The sequence below is a fragment of the Oryctolagus cuniculus genome, chromosome 11 (assembly GCF_051225735.1).
Source record: "Oryctolagus cuniculus isolate XC-2025 breed Fujian yellow rabbit chromosome 11, ASM5122573v1, whole genome shotgun sequence".
Taxonomy (NCBI): domain Eukaryota; kingdom Metazoa; phylum Chordata; class Mammalia; order Lagomorpha; family Leporidae; genus Oryctolagus; species Oryctolagus cuniculus.
This window is the reverse complement of record NC_142877.1, coordinates 38,363,282-38,386,929: the sequence shown is the minus strand read 5'-3', so window position 1 is coordinate 38,386,929 and position 23,648 is coordinate 38,363,282. Positions and strand designations below refer to the sequence as shown.

General features: G+C 40.3%; 1 protein-coding gene across 17 annotated transcripts in view; it reads left to right on the top strand.

The window, feature by feature from the left end:
- Window positions 1-23,648, top strand: part of TASP1 (taspase 1) — a 361,007-nt gene that overhangs the window by 139,237 nt on the left and 198,122 nt on the right. For 16 of the 17 annotated variants that reach the window (XR_016215997.1, XR_011380008.2, XR_011380009.2 and 13 more), the window contains one exon: window positions 19,499-19,609. The exons of the other annotated variant lie outside the window; for it this stretch is intronic. Coding sequence is in view for 13 of the 16 variants with exons in the window: in XM_070052103.2 (XP_069908204.2) it covers window positions 19,499-19,609 (111 nt within the window). In the remaining 3 variants the exon portion in view is untranslated. The remainder of the gene's footprint in view (window positions 1-19,498; window positions 19,610-23,648) is intronic. 17 annotated transcript variants of the gene reach the window in all.

Sequence of the window (23,648 nt, the reverse complement as noted above, 5' to 3'; positions counted from 1 at the left end):
TTTTTGCTACTCTAATAGCAATGATTTTCTTTTATATAGTTTTTGTTAGATGTGTCTATTTCTTGACTGCAAGTTCCTGAAAAATGCTTTCCAACGTGAAAGGAATGAACATTTTTAAGGATTTTGATAGATATTGACCAATTTCCTTATATTTTCTTCTGGGAGTTTTACAGTTTTAGATCTTTAAGTCTTTTATCCATTTTGAGTTGATTTTTGTGTCTCATGTAGGATAAGGAGCTAATTTCATGTTTTTTGTCTTTGAGATAAATTTTTTCTTATTAAGAATTAAATATATTTTTAAAAATTAATTTATTTGAAAGACAGAGTTACAGGGAAAGTAGAGGCAGAGAGTGAGAGAGTTCTTCTATCTGCTGGGTTTTTCAATGCCAGGTCTGTACTGTTTTGATTAACATTGTAGTATAATTTAGAATTAGAAAGTATCATGCCTCCAATCTTGCTCAACATTCTTTAGATAATCTTTGCTAAATATTATGTTTCCGTAGTATTTGTTCATATAGTTATTCTCTCAATGTAGTGTATTTGTTTTAACTATTGTGTAATACTGCATTGTATCACTTTATTCCAGAGTTATGTGTTTTCTCCTGTGTTTATTAACTATAATTCTTTTAAAAAGAAGACTTTTCATGTATTATCTGTTTGTTTATGCAAAGATACAGTTCATACAGGAGTGGCAGCAAAGATGTGCTAAGTCTTTTCTATAAATATTAACTTTTTTAAAAATTTATTTGACAGAGTTAGTGAGAGAGAGACAGACAGAGAGAAAGGTCTTCCTTCCATTGGTTCACCCCCCCAAATGGCCGCTACGGCTGGAGCTATGCCGATCTGAAGCCAGGAGCCAGGTGCTTCCTCCTGGTCTCTCATATGGGTATAGGGGCCCAAGCACCTGGGCCATCCTCCACTGCCCTCCCGGGCCACAGCAGAGAACTGGACTGGAAGAGGAGCAACCGGGACTAGAACCGGCATCCATATGGGATACAGCGCTGGCCCCAATATTAACTTTAAAAATAATGAGATGAAACCCAGTTAATCTCTGAAGGTGTTTGGATAAGGTTTTATTATTTATTTCATAGATTCTTTCTTTCTTTTTGTCTTTCTGTCTTTCTGTCTTTCTTTCTGTCTTTCTTTCTGTCTTTTTGACAGGCAGAGTGGACAGTGAGAGAGAGAGAGACAAAGAGAAAGGTCTTCCTTTTCCATTGGTTCACCCCCAGAGAGCTGGACTGAAAGAGGAGCAACCGGGACAGAATCTGGTGCCCTGACCAGGACTAAAACCTGGGGTGCTGGCGCCGCAGGCGGAGGATTAGCCTATTGAGCCGTGGCGCCAGCCTATTTCATATATTCTTAAAAATTTTACTATTTACCTGCTTGTTCATAAAATTACCAATTTATAGACTTTTTAAATTTGATGTAATTCAGTCCATTGTATCAATTATTACCTTTCCCCATTAGGTTCTCCATTATTAGATGGTTGCACATTTATAATCGTTATGGCTTCTTAACCAATTGACCTTTTTATCATTATAAAATATTTTTTTTATCTCTGGATAATTCTCTTTGTTTGGATTTCTACTTTTTAAGCATTATAGTCAAAGCAACTTTTTTATGCTTAGTCCTTGTCTGGACTGTTGATTACCATCCATTTTACTTACAGCCTATCTTCTCTTTATATCAAGTGTATCTCTTATAAAGAAATGACAGTTAAGCTCTCCATTTAAAAATTTAACAAGTATTGGCAATCTCTGACTTTACATGGAGTATTATATTATGCATCATTAGTTTATCATGGTCTAGTTTAGGATAACATTACTTCAGGAACAATGCAAGAACCTTCTAGCAGTATAAATTCATGATTTTCTTTCTACCTTTTGAGCTTTGGGAATATTTTGTAGCATCTAAGTTATGTTATAAACATACATACATACATGCATAATTTTACATTTTTACATTAAGCAGTAAGTTATATTTAATACAATTTGCATATATACATACACATATTCATAGACACACTCTCATACTGACTCACACCCCTCTGTAATAGCTTTTCTTTTATTTTAAAAAAATATTTATTTTATTATTTGAAAGGGTTACAGAGAGAGTTAGAGACAGAGAGAGAGCTTTCATCTGCTGGTTTACTGCCTAAATGGCCGCAACAGCTGGAGCTGAGCCAATCTGAAGCCAGGAGCCAGGAGCTTTCTCTGGGTCTCCCATGTGGGTGCAGGGGTCCAAGGACTTGGGTCATCTTCCACTGCTTTTCCAGGTGCATTAGCAGGGAGCTAGATTAGAAGTGGAACAGTTGGGGGTAGAACCGGTACCCATACAGGATGCCGGTATTGCAGGCCAGGGCTTTAACCCACTGTGCCACAGCGCTGGCCCCTCTCTTATTTTTGAAAGTTCCTCATATTAGTGTTTTATTTCTTCCTAAAGAAAGAGCAGGCTTCTTTCTGGTATTGCTTCTCTGTAGCCTAAAGAATGCCTTTTAGTATTTTGTAGTTAATGTCTGGATGTCTGGTGGCAATCAGTTGTCTTGGTTTGGTCTGTCTGAAATGTTATTTCTTAACTTTTTTTTTTAAGATTTATTTATTTATTTGAAAGGCAGAGTTACAGAAAGAGCAAGAGATCTTCCATCTGCTGGTTCACACCCCAAATGACTACAATGGCCAGAGCTTGGCCGACCTGAAGCTAGGAGCCTGGAGCTTCTTCTGTGTCTCCCATGTGGGTGCAGGGGCCCAAGTACTTGGGCCATCCTCCACTACTTTCCCAGGTTCATTGGCAGGGAGCTGGATCACAAGTGGAGCAGCTGGGACTTAAACCGGTGCCCATATGGGATGCCAGTGCTGCAGGCAGTGGCTTTACCTGCTACATCAGAGTGCCAACCCCTCATTTTCATTTTCTTTTTCTTTTTCAAGGTTTATTTATTTGAAAGACAGAGTTACAGAAAGACAGAGGCACAGAATGAGAGAGGTCTTCCATTGCTGGTTCACTCCCCAAATAGCCACAACAGCCAGAGCTGGGCTGATCTGAAGTCAGGAGCCAGGAGCTTCTTCCAGGTCTCCCATGTGGGTGCAGAGGGCCAAGTTCTTGGGCTATCTTCCACTGCTTTCCCAGGCCATAAGCAGAGAACTGGATTGGAAGTGGAGCAGCCAGGACTTGAACTGGTGTCCATATGGGATGCCAGCCCTGGAAGCGGCAGCTTTACCTGCTACGCCACAGTGCCAGCCCCCCTCATTTTCATTTTTGATACTATATATTTTTTTGTTTTCTTGGTTTAATTTTCTCTACTAGATAACTACATAAACTGTTATTTCTATTTTAAAAATCATTTCTGGTAATTCCAACATCTGGGTTGTTAATAGTCTGCTTCTGTTGACTATTCTTTGTCTTGTTTGCTGATCACATTTTTTTTTTTTTGCTTTTTCATGTCTCATAATTATTGATTATTTGCTAAACATTATATTTGAAAAGTAGAGAAAACCAAAGTAAATGTTTGTTGCTAAACAGTACTTCTTGCGTGCATCCAGTAAGACAAATTTTGGTAGCCTTTTCTGTAGTTGATTTGGGACTGAATATACTTGTAGCAGTAGTGCTGTTAATCCTGGCTTTGGATATTTTGATGATAGTGTTAAGACTTGCCATTTAGCAGAGCTTGGGATTTCAACAGTAGAAGCTGTCAGCTTTGGAAATCATGGGGAAATTCACTCTCTTTGTGTTCTGTGCAGTCTGACTTCTAGCTTATTGGGTCACTACAGAGATTTCAAATTTCTACCCTCAGATTTTAAATTCTGAGATTTTCCTCCTACCTTCTTCTCTGCCCTTGCTTTGGAAGAAGACTGTTTCAGTGCACCTAGGAAAGACCCAATGTGCCTCTGAGAGATTTCTCTCAGATTTTCTTTTTCCATTGTTCAGGGACTTCTGCCTTATACTAGATGATGGCTATATGCATCTAGATTGTCTGGGGAGGTTCTCTTTCACCTCTCCTGTTTTGTTCTTGGCCTCCAGTGTGCTGCTGCTCTGTGCCTGAGGATGTGGGTGTCTTTCAGTTCTTCTGCCCTGCTCCAAGTATTTGAAGCTCTTGGTGAAGAGCTAAAGGACAGAGTTGGTGAATGGATTCAGACTTACTTAGTGAATGGGGCTTGTCTTGATTTTAAGTTGCCAAGATAGTCCATATCTGATCACTTAAAGTTTCTTAAAGTGCTGCTAGTTTCTCTTTATCATTATTTTAGGTATTTCTCTGTTTTCATTGCTTCCTCAGGATTAAAAAGGGCCTTGCCCTTTTTTGTTCTTAGGTTCATTGAGATATCCTTTCTCTGACTTAAACAAACAGAAATCTGTATGGGATGGGGGTTGTCAAGCATTGACTAAGCCACTGCTTGTGATGTCTGCATCCCATATTGGATTGCCTGCTTCAAATTCTGGCTGCTCCCTGCTTCTAATCCGGATTCCAGCTAATGCACCTGGGGGATAGCAGGTGATGGCCCAAGGCACTTAGCTTGAGTTACTGGCTCCTGACTTCAGCCTGGCCCAGTCCCCAGTGTTGAGGGCATTCCATCTCTCTCACTGTATCATTCAAATAAATAAATCTTTAAAAATAAAACTGATTTTATAGTTTATCTGTCTGGTTTTTGTTGCTAGATGGCATTATGACTTTTGTAAGTTTCTCGTTCCTAGCTAGAAGTGGAGATCCAAGAGATAAGTTTTGGAGGTTTGGCTGGTCAAATTGTTCCCTCTTTTGTCAGTGAAGGCCTTTTAAGTTGGCTTCTATGGGCTTTGCCCTCCCTATCTTTGGTAGTTTCCTTGTTTTTAGGTAGAACAGAATGTCTCAGACTCCTCTTAGACACAGTCATCTTTCTAAGCAGCCTTCTTTCTTTTTAACAGGAAATGATCCAACATGGTCATTTAATTTAATTTTTAAAATTTTACAGCCGTTTTCATGTTAACCTCTAAGTGTTGATAGTGTTGTTATTGCCTTTGTCACATGGATTTCATGGTCCCAGCAGTTTTTTTTTTTTTTTATTGAAAATCAAAATGAAAGCTTAACTTAGTGGTTCAAAACCATATGCCTGTAGATTTTTAAATAAATTTATAGCTGTGTGGGTTCTTAATTTGGGGCTTGTGGTCCCTATGGAATCTATTCATGGGTTTTCATTGAACATTCTATGAATTTTCTGAGACTGAAAATTTCAGAAAAGAATAATATATCCTTTCTCACAACCTGAGAGAGATCAAGAAGCACATTCTTAGGTAATTTTAAATAAAATTGTAAATAAATTTCTTGACAAAAATTCATACAAGTATGTGGTTTCCATTATTTCCTTAGTACTATTTCTTAATAATAGTATCAGAGGATATCCTGGGTGAGTGCTAAACTTATATTATCTATTTTCCTTTTTACTATATATCTCAGGTATAAATTTTGCCTCTTCTTTTCTGTGTTATTCTAGTTGTTAATAAGACAGATTTTGGACCACTTCTTTATTCATATTCCTTGAATTCTACCCTGATATAGACAATATAATTTTCATTTCCCCCTTTCTCCTTCAGAATGTTTGTATCGTTCTGTATCCTCAGTACCACTTTGGTACTGTATTGAATTGAGAACGGGATACAAAATGACTGGTGAACAGATTTAAGACTTTTTTCCATCAAACTTTATGTGGTCTCTAAATATTGAATGCTGTTTTTAAACTTTGAATACAACTTTAAAACTGATGAAATGATTTATATTGCCTCTCCTTTGTACAGAGGAATTTATTGAGAAATAACATCAGTTCGAACTTCCTTATTTTATTTTAAAGAGGGCCTGGTTATTCAAATCACTCCCATAAATCACTTTTAAATTTTAAGTCATTTAGAAAGTTATTAATTAAATGTTTAATATATACAGCTGGCTTAGTAGTTATAGGTTAAATTTACGGTTGTAGTATAACTGTCTTGCTTATGTTCTTTCTGTGAGTTTTATACAGCATTTATAATCAAAATGTATAGTGAAATTTTCATTTTACATTGCATCTATGTTTTTGTAGATATTCATAACTGAATCTTGGCTTTTTTTGAGTAATTAAATACTCACTATGTACACTTTGGCTTTGATACAAAGTGAAGTCTCCATTTTTTTTTTTTTTTTTTGATAGGCAGAGTGGACAGTGAGAGAGAGAGAGAGAGAGAGGTCTTCCTTTTACTGCTGGTTCACCCTCCAATGGCCGCCGCGGTTGGCGCGCTGCAGCCGGTGCACCATGGCTGATCCGCAGCCAGGAGCCAGGTGCTTCTCCTGGTCTCCCATGCAGGTGCAGGGCCCAAGCACTTGGGCCATCCTCCACTGCACTTCCGGGCCACAACAGAGAGCTGGCCTGGAAGAGGGGCAACCAGGACAGAATCCGGCGCCCCGACCAGGACTAGAACCTGGTGTGCCGGTGCCACAGGTGGAGGATTAGCCTATTGAGCCGCGGTGCCGGCCCTCCATTTTTTTAAAAAAAGATTTTATTTATTTATTTATTTGAGAGGAAGAATTACAAACAGTAGGAGGGAGAGACAGAGAATAGATCTTTCAGCTGCTGGTTAACTCCCCAGATGGTCGCAATGGCTGGAGCTTAGTCGATCTGAAGCCAGGAGCCAAGAGTGTCTCCCACATGGGAGCAGGGGCCCAAGGACTTGGGCTATTCTCTGCTGCTTCCCAGGCCGTAGCAGAGAGCTGGATCGGAAGAGGAGCAGCCAGGACTAGAACTGGTGCCCTTATGGGATGCTGGCACTGCAGGCTGTCGCTCGCTCCACAGGCTCGCGGAGGAGCAGCAACGGATTTGCTGTTGTTTCTTTCCCCGGTCCTCCCCGAATTAGCTGCTGCCCGCCCCCCCCCCCCCCCCCGCCCTCTGTGGAGGGGCGGCACCCCTGCCGCTTCCCCCGCTTCTGCGGAGGAGTGGCACACCGCCGGCCAGCTCTCTCAGGGGGTTCCTCAGATGTTCCTCCTGCAGGTTGTCTCTCTCCTCCTTTATAGTCCTCTTCCACCAATCCCAACTCTGCTGGCATTCTCTCCCCACACGCTGAGCATGCTGCTCTCCTCCAATCAGGGGCAGGATCAGCTCCTGCAGCTTGTTAGTCGAATTGGTGAGGCAGCTGTGTGGAAGTTGTTTACTCCCTCTCAGCACCATATGGTGGGAGATCAGATGCATGGAGTTGGTCTTAGCAGTTCCAGTAGTTTAGTCTAGTCTCGGTAATCTCAGTATTTGTCCTCAGTATTTATTTGTCCACAGTCTTAGTACTTATTTGTCTCCTGGGCGATGGGCCCTGCCGTGTTACGGGAGATGGGCCCTGCTCCCCACTGGGCCCTACTCCCCACAGCAGGCAGAGAATCAACTCACTGCGCCACAGTGCTGGCCCCAAAGTCATCATTTTTAGCAATATTCTTTCAGCATATACAATTTTAACATTCTTTTGGGATATATGCTTGGTAACTTACTGTTTCTAGGACTTTGTGGTTAAAATTGGGGACTATTTGTAATCTGTCAGTATCAGATCCTTTTGTGTTCCTTATCTACACCTAATTATAACTTTGGTCTTGATCATGGATTAAAATGTTCAAGACTTGTTTTTTTTCTTCCTTGTATTTCCTTTATTCATGTGATAATTATAGTGACTGACCATTATGGAGCAAGCTTATTACTTGGAGTGATAAGACTTGGATCTTAGAATATCATTTTTTTTCACTTTACCTTTATTTGTCAAATAGGAATGGTAATACCATCTTTATAAGATATTTGTAAAGCCTTATAGATATTTGTGTAAGCCCCAGAAATACAGTAGTTGATCACTTAATGGTGAATCAATGAGACGATGACCTCTTCTCCCTGAAATTAAGTTCTCCATAATTGAATATAATCTAAATATACTGCTTCATTAATTACATTAATTAATAGCATTTATAAAGGATATTGTCATATTGAGTGCCCATTTCAAGTCTTTTAACTGAATTTTAACCAGGAAGTGTTTTGAGTTCTTAAAGTTCATTCAGATTTAAATATTTTGTCTTGTGAAGAATTTCAAACCACGTAAACTAAGCCATTTAGTTTTTCAAATGGGGAAACTGAGGCATGGACATCTTAAGTGACTCTTTCAGTTTCTGCATCTGAAATTGGTTCACTTTATGGCTTCTCTCTGATGGAACAGAAATCCGCACGGAAGAATGGCAAAATATCAACTGAATATCACAAACAGTGCAACTTTTTTTTTTTTTTTTTTTGACAGGCAGAGTGGACAGTGAGAGAGAGAGAGACAGAGAGAAAGGTCTTCCTTTTGCCGTTGGTTCACCCTCCGATGGCCGCCGCAGCCAGCGCACTGCGGCCGGCGCGTTGCGCTGATCCGAAGCCAGGAGCCAGGTGCTTCTCCTGGTTTCCCATGGGGTGCATGGCCCAAACACTTGGGCCATCCTCCACTGCACTCCCTGGCCACAGCAGAGAGCTGGCCTGGAAGAGGGGCAACCGGGACAGAATCCAGCGCCCTGACCGGGACTAGAACCCGGTGTGCCGGCGCCGCAAGGTGGAGGATTAGCCTACTGAGCTGTGGCGCCGGCCAACTTTTTTTTTTTTTTTAAGATTTTATTTATTTATTTGAGAGATAGAGTTACAGAGGGAGGGAGAGACAGAGAGAAGGTCTTCCCTCTGCTGGCCCACTCGCCAGATGGCTGCAGTGGCCAGAGCTGAGCCGATCAGAAGCCAGGAGACAGATGCTTCTTCCTGGTTTCCCAAGCGGGTGCAGGGCTCAAGCACTTGGGCCATCCTCCACCACTTTCCCAGGCTATGGCAGAGAGCTGGATTGGAAGAGGAGTGGTGGGACACAATCCAGTGCCCAGGTGTCCACATGGGACACTGGTGCTGCAGGTGGAGGCCCCACTCACCCCGCCACAGTGCTGGGCTCCCAGTGCTGCTTTTTTAGTAGCTGTTGCCTTCAGGGAGTTCTCAGGTGTGGATCCATCTAATGCTTGTACATGTATTGTGTTTCCCAGATCAGTGTGGTAGTAATGATTGAAGTTTAGAAAGGCCATCATGGAGGAGAACACCACTTCTACTGGAGGTGGTTGCTTCTGTTTCAACATTATTTTTTATATTTTAAATAATTATGAAATGCTAGAACATGTATTAATAACATTTCCAGTGTGTAAGAGATGGTATCTCTAGGAGAAAGTTATAAAATTAGTTTTTCTTTTGGCTCTTTATCATTTGTCAAAGAAAAGGTGGAAAAACCTTCATTGCTTTTGATATATTACTACAAATACCCAAAGTGTGATGATGGGTTGTAGACTAGAGAGAACTGAATACATACTTGGGAAACACTAAATTTGTGTTGTTGAGCTATAACCTTTGGCCTTAACTGAATTAGACATCTTCACCACTTATTCCATCTCTCTATAAAGCTCCTTATGTTTTCTGCTTGTGTATAATAGATTCCAGGTTTGATAACCATGGGGACACTGTGAAGACTGGAATCATGTGTGTTCTATCACTTTTAAGGCAGCCCTCTTTTTAATTTCACAAGACAGGCTTGAAAACCAGAAGTAACCCAACTCCAAAATTGGCAGTAAATCCTCCGACAGGGAAAAGGTGACGTACTGTGTAATAAATTCCTTTGTTGAAAAAGAGATGTTGCAATACTGGAAACTGAAGTACCAAATGTTTCCTTTTAAATTTGGAAAGTCCTTTCCTCATTATTTATCTGTCCCTGTGGACTTCTAACAGGGGATGTGTTGAAAGATTCTTCAGATGCCCACTAGCCACAATGGGAGTGAATGGCAGCATTTACAGATGGCATAAATACTTCAAAATCAGCAGTATCCTTAGAGATGTGTGAAGTGCCAGTGGTACTGAAGATGAGCTTTGGTGACTGCAGACCTGGGTTCTTGGGAGCAGGCTACCTAAGAATATTGAATACAACTTCACTTTTACTCTGTTTCTGGCTCATTGTGTCAGGATTGAGGGGAAAGTGGTTTATAGAAGAAATGAATGGGAGAAACACCTGGAGATTATGAGTTACATATAAAAATCCTAATCTTATTTGATGTGCTGTGGAGGAATTGTATCATAGTCGTTACCCATTGGAACACTACACTAAAAACTGGGCACATAAGGGCCTTTAATTTTTATTTTGTAATATTGTGGCTTATACCACCACTGTTGCTGCCACTAAATGAAATGAAGATAAAAAAGATAGTAAATAAATGTCAGTCTGGAGTTGATAAATTTCTTTTTTATCCTTATGACGAAAGCTTTTCTGTTTGTTATTTCTGCCTTTTGGAACTAAAACATGACTTGACAATGTGATTTTTTGAGCTGTATTACTTATATTTAGAATTTAATTATCTTAATTGGAAGGCTCCATCTTTTGCTAGAGTTGATGTAGAAAAAAGTCTTAATATGTGATAATATGTGATGAAAGTCAGATGAAATGAAGCAATCATTGCACCTGTTCTTAACTCTTACCAACTCATGCATTCAAGCTAGAGGGCTGTGAAGTGTATGAAACTAAATTCCTTTATCAGCATCTCTGCTTGCCCCAGCCCCGCACCCCCCCTTTGAAAAAGATTTGCTTATTTATTTGAAAGATTTACAAAGGGTGTAGGGGAGGGGAGAGAGATTAATTGATTGATTTTTTCTATCCTGATTCACTCACAACGGCTAAGGCTGCGCCAGGGTTAAGACAGGAGTCTGGAACTCCATCTGGGTTTTTGACTTGGGTGACAGGGGCCCAAGCACTTGGGCTATCTTCTGCTGCATTCCCAGGCACAATAGCAGGGAGAGCAGGATCCAAAGTGGAGCAGTCAGGACTTGAACCAGCACCCCAGATGGGATGTCAGCATTGCAGGGGATGGCTTAGCCTACTGTATCACAACTCAAGGTTCCACCTTGACCTTTCTACCTTGATTAAAGAGAAGGTATTAAGAATGCAGGATTGGCCGGCGCCGCGGCTCGCTAGGTTAATCCTCCACCTTGTGGCGCCTGCACACCGGGTTCTAGTCCCGGTCGGGGCGCCGGATTCTGTCCCAGTTGCCCCTCTTCCAGGCCAGCTCTCTGCTGTGGCCAGGGAGTGCAGTGGAGGATGGTCCAAGTGCTTGGGCCCTGCACCCCATGGGAGACCAGGAGAAGCACCTGGCTCCTGCCTTCGGATCATTGTGGTGCGCCGGCCGCAGCGCGCTGGCCATGGCGGCCATTGGAGGGTGAACCAACGGCAAAGGAACACCTTTCTCTCTCTCTCTCTCACTGTCCACTCTGCCTGTCAAAAAAAAAAAAAAGAATGCAGGACTGTTATATTGAAGTCAGTAATCAACCAGTTGGAGAAAAAATAGTTATAATGAAAGAAATAAGTAACATAAAAATCATGCATATTCTACAATCCCTGGAAAACCACAGGCTGTCCTTACAGACTAAGAGAAATCTTTTTGTTATTTGTTTTGATATTAGCAGTTTACTCGGGGTTCATTTTGACTCTAGGTAATGGCTTAGTGCGCTTTGAAGTAATGGCAGTCAGAGTTTCAAATTAAAGAATAAACTTCCTTTATTTCAGTTTTGTGCTCTCAGTGGTGATTATAGGCTAGCTGAGAATCACTTTGTTTTAACAGAAGGAAATCAGAGAATAAGATAAGGAGAGACAGTAAAATGAGAAAATGGTTACCCTTAAGTGTCATTATTCTCATTGTTGTGCTTGTTCCTTGTATATGCTCAACTTCATGCTACAAGCATGTGGCTTTGTCTCATTTTGTTGTTGTAACAGCCCTGTAAGGTAGTTGTTATAACATTCTCCATTTCACAGCTGAGGAGTTTGAGTCTTAAAGAATCCCAATGTAATCGAGCTGGGTTCAACAAGACTATAGACTAGATAATATTAACCACTACCCTACAGGCCTTAAGGTTGAGGAGTGTGTGTGTGAGAGAGAAGAGAGAAGGAGAGGGAAAGAGGGGATTTCGGAGATGTAGAGGGAGAGGAAGAAGGAGGAGGAGAAAAGGAAAATGAATGAGTGAATGAGTTGAATAACTAAAATGGGCAAACTCTTCTAAAAGACGACCCTCATGGTTGACCCAGAAATCTTGTATTTTTCCTTTAATAAAGATACGGAAGCTTTCTGTAATGTAAGCCCATGTATTTACTACAGAAATGGTAGCACTGTTGTAAACAAAGATGAGGGGAAAATAAAGTTACTCTGTTAATTCTTCTCCTTTCCTTGGGGTTTTGCTGACCCTTTCTGGATTCTAAACAAAGCCACAAACAGATGTTCTAAAGATGGCCTCCCTAAAATGGTATCACGTGGCTGAGGGAGCAGTTATTCTATACATGGATGAAAGGCACTCTTAAATATGTAAGATTCCATTTCTCAGGCAATGTAAAATACTTACTTTAAGCTAATTACTGGCCCCTTTATTGAAACTAATTAAAAAGAAATTTGGCTGTTGGAACAATTTAATGTATCAGATTTCCCCAAAAAACTCAGTTAAAATCAATGGTCTCATCCCAAATAATTTTTTTCATGTATTTGCACTAGTGATGTCTGATAAATAAATACACATGAGCTTCCTAGAAATTATATTTGAATCTATGCAAAGTGTTGAGTTAGATAAAGTAGTTAGTAGTCATCATCTTTCAGTGTAAATTTTCTGAGCCATTTTTGTTTGCCAGCAAGAGCCCTTTATACACATCAAGAATGCATTTGGTCCCATGTGTTCATTAATGGATGTGTGAATAAAGAACATGGGATACATACAGATAATGGAGTAGTATTCAGTTTTGCAAAAGAAAGGGAATCTGGACATATACTACAACATGAATGAGCTTTGAAGATGCTAAGTGAAGCATGTCAGTCATAAAAGGATAAATAGTGTATGGTTCTTCTTATAAGGTGTGTTCATCAACTTTTCATTATTATGGGAAAGTACCTGAGAGGAGCTAACCTTAGGAAGGGCTTATTTCTGCTCATAGTTTTAGAATTTCACAGTGCAATATTGGGAGGCCCCATTGGCTTGGCACATGATGATGGGATTTTTGCTGGTGGAGTCCCGAGGCAGCCAGAACATCATGTGGCAAAAGAGAGAATGTATCACTGTGTCTCTTCTATAAAGCCACCACAATTTGACTGTGGGGACTCTGCCCTAAAACCTAACCTAGTCTGATCCCTTCTCAAAGACTTCATATCTAAAAAACATAGTTGGATTCCCTTTTGCCCCCTTAGTGACCCTATCCTAAGACTTTGGGGACCAAAGTCTTTAAGACCTGGGCTTTTGGGGGCTACCCAAACTAATATCCAAACCATAGCATGAGGGTATTGCAAAAAATTCATGGAAAATGGGATTTCAACATGAGTTTATTTTGTACAAAATTTTTGAAATCTTTGAAGGTGAGGGGTCTTCAAGAAGCTCATGAAGCATTTGTGCTCATTCATGTTGCCCCTCAGGCACAGGAAGATTGCTGTACCCCTCAGCTGTGCAAGTGTAACGCATGGAAAGTTGGATTTGGTCAGATGTTCTAGAAACATTCAATTTAATGTTCCCTGAATATCCATATACTCCCTCATGTTACACTGATCCCTGCAGTTGCCTGGGAACATAAAGTCGTTTCTGACCAAAGGACTGGAGTGGAAATAATATATGTCACTTTCACTCTAAAGAGCAAAAACAGCTATAGGTGGCTCTTGTTCCTGTGTATGGTAGAGAGAGTGCATTTTGAGGTGCAGGAGCCTCCTGCTGGCCTGTTTTGTTCCTGAGAAAGTGTGGGGAACAGATTCCCCAGGTGACCCAGGCATGGCCTATAAACATTGAAAATTGCATTTTTGTTATGTTAAGTCACTGAGATTTGACAGTTGTCTGTCTTTGCAGTCAAATATTACTATTCTGACTGGTATTCCAGAGTGGGTTTTTACCAGATCTGATATAGGATGCCAGCGTCGCAAGTGATGGCTTAACTGACTATGCCACAATGGCAGTCCCATAAGCATAATTTTATTCAGAGACATAGAACATCTGATTGTATCTATGATACTATCAGTCATCAATGATTATTATTTATATCAGTTAATTTACAGTTATAAATATTTATATACTAATTCTGTTTTTTCTTTATTACTTTTTTAAAAAAGATTATTTATTTGAAATTCACAGTTACAAGGAGAAGGAGGGGGGGGGGTCTTCTATCCGCTGGTTCACTCCCTAATTGGCCACAAAGGCTAGAGCTTCTTCTGGGTCCCCAACATGGGTGCAGGGGCCGGGCCCAAGGACTGGGGCCATCTTCTACTGCTTTCCTAGGCCGTAGCAGAGAGCTGGATCGGAAGTGGAGCAGCTGTGACCCGAACCGGTGCCCGTATGGGATGCCGGCACTCAGGTGGTGGTTTACCTGCTGTGCCACAGCGCTGGCCCCTTTCTTTGTTACTTGAGATACTTCCATAGAGAAATTTCCCTTTATAGACTCTGGTTACCTTGCTGTGCAATTCCTCTTAGGACAGAGTGCTTGATTGTTTTCTTTCATTTCTCAGTTTTCAGAATAGTTAATTGGTTTGTAGCATCCTCCAAAGGCGATCAGTGCTTTAAGTTACGAATTTGTATTTCAGTCCATTCATTTGTCATTCTTAGCAATGCTGAATAAGTGTTTACTTTTTAAGTTCTTTTACAATTTAGTATTTACCACATTTCCTTTAGGCTTATTGAAGTTCTTATTCTGTGAATAATTCACATTTTCTGCTAAGATCTGAGAATATAAGCATACTCAGATGTAAGTAAGGCTTAAAAGAGGGTGTAATGAAGTGCTTATTTCTGATATCTGAGTAAAGGTTGGAACTATTTACCTTTGAATCACACTTCAGCTCTGTGGCAGCATATTCTAAGAAGCCTTGGAATTTGGTGGGGAACCTGCAGAAGAACAAGCATTTGATATCCTGTCTCTCAGATTAAAAGCTATATCTGTCAATAATATTACTCATTTAAAAAATTTCTTGGTAAAAATTAGTCACTAAAAAACTGTGTATTTCTATTTTACAACAGAGGAGGAAGTTCCCCTAACACACATGTATTTTTGTTGACTTCTTATGGTTTAGCTGTTTCACTTGACACATGCATATGTGACTTTCTGAAGATTCATTTAACTTAAATATGCCAGTTTCCCAACAATTGTTATCACCCTTAAGTATAAAATCTCATTGTTCAACATCAGTTTTGTGTACAAAGGGATTTAAAAATTGTACAGTTTCATTAGTTTAGCACAGTATCTTTATGCAGTGTCAAACATGTCTTCTTCCTATTAGCTTTATTTTTCCTTTCTCTGATTATAAAAATAATGTTGGAAAAATTAGCAAAATTAGGATTGCCATAATCCTGCTCACAAAGTTATATTTGAAAAGTTAATAGAAAATAGAATTGAAACATAAGCTGGCCGGTGCTGCGGCTCACTAGGCTAATCCTCCGCCTTGCGGCGCTGGCACACCAGGTTCTAGTCCCAGTTGGGGCGCTGGATTCTGTCCCGGTTGCCCCTCTTCCAGGCCAGCTCTCTGCTGTGGCCAGGGAGTGCAGTGGAGGATGGCCCAAGTGCTTGGGCCCTGCACCCCATGGGAGACCAGGATAAGTACCTGGCTCCTGCCATCGGATCAGCACGTTGCGCAGGCCGCAGTGCGCTGGCTGCGGGCGGCCATTGGAGGGTGAACCAACGGCAAAGGAAGACCTTTCTCTCTGTCTCTCTCTCTCTCTCTCTCACTGTCCACTCTGCCTGTCAAAAAAAAAAACTAAACTAAATTTTTTGAAATTCATGCACAGTTTTTATAATATGCTTTTTCCATGAACTTTTTGAGGACCTCTCCTCCTTGTATTAATTACATATGTCATTCTTTCTCTAAATGGAGCTGTTCACCAAGAGATGTTTCGATCTTGGAGAATGTTCAAATTTACAGTTTACCAAAAAATACAGAGAAGTTATTTCTAGTCAAATATCAGATGGTTTTTCAAATCTTTTGCACTTTTATGAACTATTTGTATCTTCAGCAACAAGTGTATATTTTATATGCATGTATAATGAACACATGTGCTTTTCTGTATGTTTGCATGTGTATATATAGGGGGAGTGAAAAAAAGGAGGGAGGGTGACAGGAGAGACGAATATATGAAGAGAACATTGCTGAAATGAAAGGCATCAACATGGTTTGTAAATATTATATATGTTATAAATATTAAGAATAGTTCTTAGGGAGATTTGTTGCTAGTGTCTAATGCTGTCACATTGCATACCAACTGAATAAAGAAATATGTGTTATATGTCAGTTTGTATTCCTTTTAGTTTCATGGGTTTAAAAATTTGAAGCCATTATTTAGAAGTTTGATTTAACAATCTTAGTCTGTATTTCTTTTATTTATTTGAAGATTATTTTATTTATTTTTTTTTTATTTGAGAGACAGAGAAAGAGATCAATTTTTCATCCCCTGGTTCACTCCCCAAATGTCTGCAACAGCAAGGGTTGGGCTAGGCCAAAGTTAGGAGCTGGGAAATTAATCTGCCTCTCCCATGTAGGTGACTTGAGACTCAGCTACTAGAACCATTATCTGCGGCTGCTCCCAGGGTTCTCATTAATGGGAAGCTAGTATCTACCAGTGGAGTCAGGACTCCAACCTGGGCACAGAAAGTGGAATGTGGGTGTCCTGAGCTGCAGCTTAACTGCTACCCCAAATATTGCCCCCCATTTCTTTTTGATTACTAGGAACCTTCCCTTCTCATTTACATTTGTGTGTCTGCGTATGCGTGTATGTGTATGCAGATGAATGATTTGGAAAAATGTTACTTTGTCCCTGGTCCTGTTAAGGAATCTGAGTGTATCTTTGAGATACTCTTTATTTTAGTGTGATTTTTTTTTGAGGATAGAATTGAGGCATCTTGAACTGAGTCTCTTCGAATGCTTAGATTAATTTATAGGCTTTATCTATTATGTGAATTAATGGAGAACTTGATTTTCTAATAAATGAACATAGCACTTTTGGCAAGAATTATTTTTAGTGGAAAAACTTGTAAATGAAAAAATATTTGTGGTGATCTTGTGCATCTACTGTTCTTGTTTGGGAAAAAGGATACTGACATTTTAATTAATGGAATTCGTTTTATATGGAAGATGCATGTCATTCATTTATTTGTTTTTAAAGATTTACTTATTTGAAAGCAGAGCAACAGAAAGAGAGGGAGGAGAGACAGAGAAAGGTCTTCTATGCACTGCTTCACTCCTCAAATGGCTACATCAGCCAGCTCTGGGTTGGGCTCCAGTCAGGAGCCTGGAACTCTGTCAAAGTCTCCTATGTGGGTGGCAGGGACCCAAGCACTTGGGCCATCTTCTGCTTTTCCAGCACATTAGCAGGGAGCTGGATTGAAAGCAGAGCAGCTGGTGCTTGGACCAGTGCTTTAATATTGGACACTGGCATCATAAATGGCGGCTTGGCCTGCTGTGCCGCAGCACCAGACCTGGAAAAGATGTGTTTCAAGGGTCATTTACTATTTTTTTAAAGTCTTTCTCTTCCAATGTTTATAAGAGTAGGCTTTAAGAATTTGGTTACTTCTAAGGAAAACAAAGTTTTTTTCTGGAAATATTTTATTAGAACTCATCAATTGATAAATTAAATAGTCTTTGTCCTACTTTTACAGTTACTTTCTACTTTTAAAAGTTATAAAACTTAATGGTATAGGAAGTATCTCCCTACCTCTGTTGCTGCCATTACCTGGTGTATTTGAATGGTTCAAGTTCATTTCAGGATTAAAATGTACTATTTCTTTAGCACTAGAGAGAATCTTTACCCTGAAAGCTTTATAAATTATGTAAGACAGTGAGAAAGGTGTGATTTTGTTAAGACCACTATATAACTGTTGATTGTGATGACAGTGCACTGAAAAGTAGGTAGGGTGGGGATCAGTGGTGATCAGTGGATCAGTGGTAAGATTCCAGCTGCCCTGTCTGCCTAGATTTCTTCTTTACACACTTTTTTTTTTTTTTTTTTTTAACGGGCCTGCACTGTGGCTTAATGGGTTACAGCCCTGGCCTGAAGCGCCAGGATCCCATATAGGTGCCTGTTCTAGTCCTGGCTGCTCCTCTTCCTTTTTTTTTTTTTTTTTTTTTTTTTTTTTTTGACAGGCAGAGTGGATAGTGAGAGAGAGACAGAGAGAAAGGTCTTCCTTTTGCCGTTGGTTCACCCTCCAATGGCTGCCACGGCTAGCACGCTGCGGCTGGCGCACTGCGCTGATCCGAAGCCAGGAGCCAGGTACTTCTCCTGGTCTCCCCTGGGGTGCAGGGCCCAAGCACTTGGGCCATCCTCCACTGCACTCCCTGGCCACAGCAGAGAACTGGCTTGGAAGAGGGGCAACCGGGACAGAATCCGGCGCCCCGACCGGGACTAGAACCCGGTGTGCCGGTGCCGCTAGGTGGAGGATTAGCCTAGTGAGCCGTGGCGCCAGCCTGGCTGCCCCTCTTCCAATCCAGCTCTCTGCTATGGCCTGGGAAAGCAGTAGAAGATGGCCCAAATCCCTGGGCCCCTGAACCCTTGTTGGAGACCCGGAAGAAGCTCCTGGCTCCTGGCTTTGGATCGGTGCAGCCCCAGCCGTTGCAGCCATCTGGGGAGTGAACCAGCAGATGGAAGACCTCTCTCTGTCTCTACCTCTCACTGTAACTTTGTTGTTCAGATAAATAAAATAAATCTTAAAAAAAAAATAAAAATTACACAGAGAGAAGGAGAGGCAGAGAGACAAAGTCAGAGTTATATGTAGAGAGAAGGAGAGGCAGTGAGACAGAGGTCTTCCATCCACTGGTTCACTCTGCAGTTGGCTGCAATCTCCAGAGGAGCACTGATCCAAAGCCAGGAGCCAGGAGCTTCTCCCAGGTCTCCCACGTGGGTGCAGGGACCCAAGCACTTGGGCCATCTTCTGCTGCTGTCTCAGGCCATAACAGAGAGCTGGATTGGAAGTGGAACAGCTGGGACTGGAACTGGTGCCCATATGGGATGCCGGCACTGCACGTGGTGGCTTTACCCGCTACGCCACAGTGCCGGCCCCCTTCCTTACACTCTTGTGTGTGGGTGCAAGAAGGAAAATGGCTCATGGCCATAAATAGTCATTTACTGATGGGACACTAAGGCCAACTGAAAGGAAACAAATCGAGAAACTGTAAACAGGGTCTTCTGTGTTTACCTAACAGTGGGAGAAATTCTGCTTGGAGAATCTAAATAGCTGTGTTATATAAATTATTCCTAGAAAAAAAGGGTTTTACCCTTATTTTTATTTCTTTTTAGTATTAGACAGTCATGTGTATCTTTAGTTTCTCATTACTAATTCTCATTACTAAATCTACCAGCTTGTTCATAGAAGTCATTTCATTCCTCACAGACTTGGTCTCCAGTATAAGTACTTCTTAACTGATATACTGGGGAGTAATTTGTCTGTGAGTCAGACAAGCAGGGTGTTCAGTACTGCTTTTCCTCAATCATTCTTGATTTCCTTGGACTTCTAGGGTGTGGAGAGCATCTCGTGCGCACCATACTGGCTAGAGAATGTTCACATGCTTTACAAGCTGAAGATGCTCACCAAGCTCTGTTGGAGACTATGCAAAACAAGTTTATCAGTAAGTATGACATGAAAAAAATTGCATCCTTCTACATCTAGATTGTTTCATTGAGCTATAAGTGCTGAGTCAGGTACACTGTATATATTTGTATATGTGTGTGTGTATTTCTACACACACACAGATATATATATATATTTACATTTTATATATATAAATATATATATTATATATATATATATATATATATATTTAGCTCAAGGACCCAGCATAGACTTAGACCCTTAGTTAATATTGGTCATGAAAAAAAGTTTCACAGTAGGTAATACAGCATGAAACCTGCTGAACTCCAATGCCCAAGTGATGAGACTTAGTCCAGGATTACAATGATATATAGTAGAATAAAATTCCTACAAAACTAAAATTCAAGTAGCAATTTGTTGTAAAATTTTTATAATACAATTTGATTCATTCTTTTAAATCAGTGCTACATTCCTGTATCTGGTACTGCCATGTGCACTTGCATAGGACTGAATTGAAATCCCTCCTGGATACCATTTGCCCAGCTGTATAACCTGATGTGAAACTACATCTGCCTGGAGGAGTGCTTTTTTCTAATCTGTAGAAAAGTTTTATTTGGCTTAGCAATGGCCCTATACATAGCTATTACTTTGAGTTAAAGCCATTTGATTTAGTCTGGTTTCCCCATCATTTAACATTTAGCTTACTACTATGAAAGGCCTGTGAAATTGTATCAGAAACATAAAACATAGCTAAAAAGAGGTTAGGGTAATAAATCATGAACACATAAGCTAGTGAGAAAGAACACCATGGGATTAAGCTGCGGCAAGGGGAATGTCCCCCACTTAAAGAATTAAAATGGGATAATGAGGTACTAAATATGTGGTGAGGACATAACTCCCACAGTACAGGAAGAGTCACCCCCACAAAGGGCTGATGGACAAAGGGCTCTTAGAACTGGCCCCAGAATCTCTGGGATAGGTGAGAAAGAGAACAGAGGAGCACAGACAGAGACATGGCAATGGAATTAGAATCTGTCTTTAGGATTGTGGTAGGATCCTGGTGAACAACCAGGGTGACTCAGTTTCCCTAACATCTGGTGAGAAGTTCAACCTCTGGGATTATATTAACTTTTCCAAAATGGCAGGTCCTAGTACCCTTTAAGCAAATGACAAGCCAGGTGAGGCAAAGATTATTCCTTAATTAGTATGTTTTATGTGTACATAAAAGCAGAATATTCAGAAATAAGCAAGATCACTGTATGAAATGATAGGCAAAAATAGGTAAGAGAAAATTACTTGAGCACTGAGAGCTGGAAATAAGCTTGCACTGTATATCTGTGGGGGAAATTGCCCAGGAAAACCTACCCCTTCAAGGAGACTCTTCAGTTTCAGACTGCTGTCAGGTTGTCGGCATTGAAGTCAAGGGCTCTTCGTTCTACCAGATGCCTTTTCAGAGTGAATTCTTGCAGAGCGGAGTCATGGCAAGATGTCTCTCAGATAACAAGTTGAAGGTACTGGTAGTTATTGCCACAGAAGGTGTATTTCCTTAGCTTCTAGATGTTAACCTTGGAGGGAAAATTCTGGACAAAGTTACCGTATTTGCACATCAGAACACAGTTGTCAGTGTAGCGTGTCACTTGCCCATTGTGAAATAATGGACCTCCTTGCTGCCAGTTAGCTGATTGGCCTGGTTGTAACCTGTATTGCAAGAAAAAGTTCAAAATGGAGTTAGGACTGTCAGAGCATAGTCACATTCATCATAATTAAAATACCAATTTACTTAGATTCAAGAATCAAAACATGGCAAAGAACATATTCACAACATAAGGATTCCTTCAAACTATTGATTTTGCTAAAATTTAGCCATGACCTACTCAAAACACATTTCATCCCAAAGCTGTTTGTACTTAGAATTGTAAAAAGTCCACTTAGAAGCTCAAAGGATAAAACTGAATTCAACTAGATGAGTATGTAACTGTTGGCCTAAATGGAAGGTTCCTGGTGTAGGGGTAAAATGTGGATTACTTCCTCAGAAAGTAAGCATTGTTGTTCAGACTTTTTTTTTAAAAGATTTATTGATTTATTTGAAAGGCGGAGTTACAGAGAGAAAGAGTCAGAGAGAGAGCGAGAGCGAGAGAGAGAGAGAGAGAGAGATCTTGGATCAGCTGGTTCACTCCCCAGATGGCTGCAATGGCTGGAGCTGAGCCGATCTAAAGCCAGTATCCAGGAGCTTCCTCCAGGCCTCCCACCCAGGAGCAGGGGCCCAAGGACGTGGGCCATCTTCCACTGCTTTCCTAGGCCACAGCAGAGAACTGGGTTGGAAGTGGAGCAGCCAGGACTTGAACTGGCACCACATGGGATGTTGGCCCTGTAGGTGGTGGCCCCACCCCTACGTCACAGTGCCAGCCTCTGTTCAGGCTTTTAATAATATATTATACCCTATCAGGAAAATAAAAGTTTTGGCCATAGAGAGAGAGAAAAAAAAGCAGATGATGGGCAGAAAAGAATTGAATTTGTTTATCTGAATGAAGAATAGATGAAGGAATTTTATTCAGGTGCTTTTTCACAGTTATTTGGACTGAGGTTGTGAAGATATGAATTATAGTGTTAGCTGTGTGTATACTTATAAGAACTGCTCAAATGACAAAGTATGTGCTGAGGAATGAGTAATAAACAAGTTGTAAACAAGACATTGCAGTCTGCCTCCAGTGACTTTTCGGAAAAGATTGACTACATTTATGTTACTGAGATCAGAATCAGACTTAAGTCTTAACTTTCTATTAACAATTACCATTATTGAGTGTTCTTTTTAAGGAAAACCAAATTCTGACCTTAGTGGCGTATGTGATTTATCTAATTTGCTGTGAGTTGTACAGATGTATATAGTAGATGCATTTCTAGAACATTAAAAGGAAAGATTAGAGTTGAAAACTGGACATTTAAGGAATCTTCCTAGAAACCCTGTGATGAGCGTGTAATTATCACATATGGTAACTTCCTGCTTGCTGAGAATGACCTGATGCACTTTACTGAATCTACAACCACAGGTTCACTGGCCAGTTCTGCTTTTCCACATTTGTGTCTCTTCTAAGGCGCTCCTGTCACTCTTCTGTTCTGTTGCTCTACTGTACCCTCATTCTGTATAGCTGTTCCAAATTGCTTATAGAGTTGAACTGAAGTATTTCATTTTTGCCCATTAGCTAATGCATATTAAATCCTGTCTTAAAAATTCCCGGCTCTCAGAAAGGAGCAAGGAACTTGAGAGCTTGCCTAATTAATGCTCTTATTTAATAGTCGAAGAAAGTTATTTTAAGTTCCATATCCTGGGAGTCAGGACAGCCTCCTTCTACTCTCAGATGTGTTCGACTTACTCTGGGTGTAGAAAGTTACCTAAGCAGTTTTGTTTTAAGAAAGTGAGAACAATAGACAAGGAGCAGTATTTTATGATGCTAGTTTCTATGAAAACTCTACTAGAATCGGTCAATAAATGTGAAATTATTTTTAAGCGGAATTGGAAATGAGATTTGAAAATAAAGATTTTAGGGGAATTCTTTGAGAATTACAGCATGTTATTTACAACGTAATTGGAACAAACTAAATCAAATTTGCCAAAAGCCTGAACTTGAAGCAAGGTTGGGCTCTTTCTTTTAATGTACTGTAGGTAGAAGTAGGTGCTTTAGGATAAGTCTCTTTGTTCTCACTTTTCTCGTGTGTAGAATGAAGGGACAGCTCTACCTGGTCTTTGAAATTCCAACCAGCTCCAAAATTCTTGGTTGAGTTCCGAGATCAGTCTAAACTACTTATGTAAATGCAGTACAAAGTTAAATTAGTTGCTAATTGAAATTATAAATTAAAAACCAGTAAATGGTTGAGCTCAAGTCCTATTTGAAGTACTTTGGCTAAATTCCTTTCTAGCAGTGATTGAGGAAAACTCCAACTACTAGCTTGGTTTTATGGAAATTAAGATATTCCTCCTTTTTTACTTTTGAAAACTGACATTCCTTTTTTTCTTTCAAAATAATTGGTATACATGATATATCTAAAGAGTTTCATTGCAGTATATGCATAGAAACCTT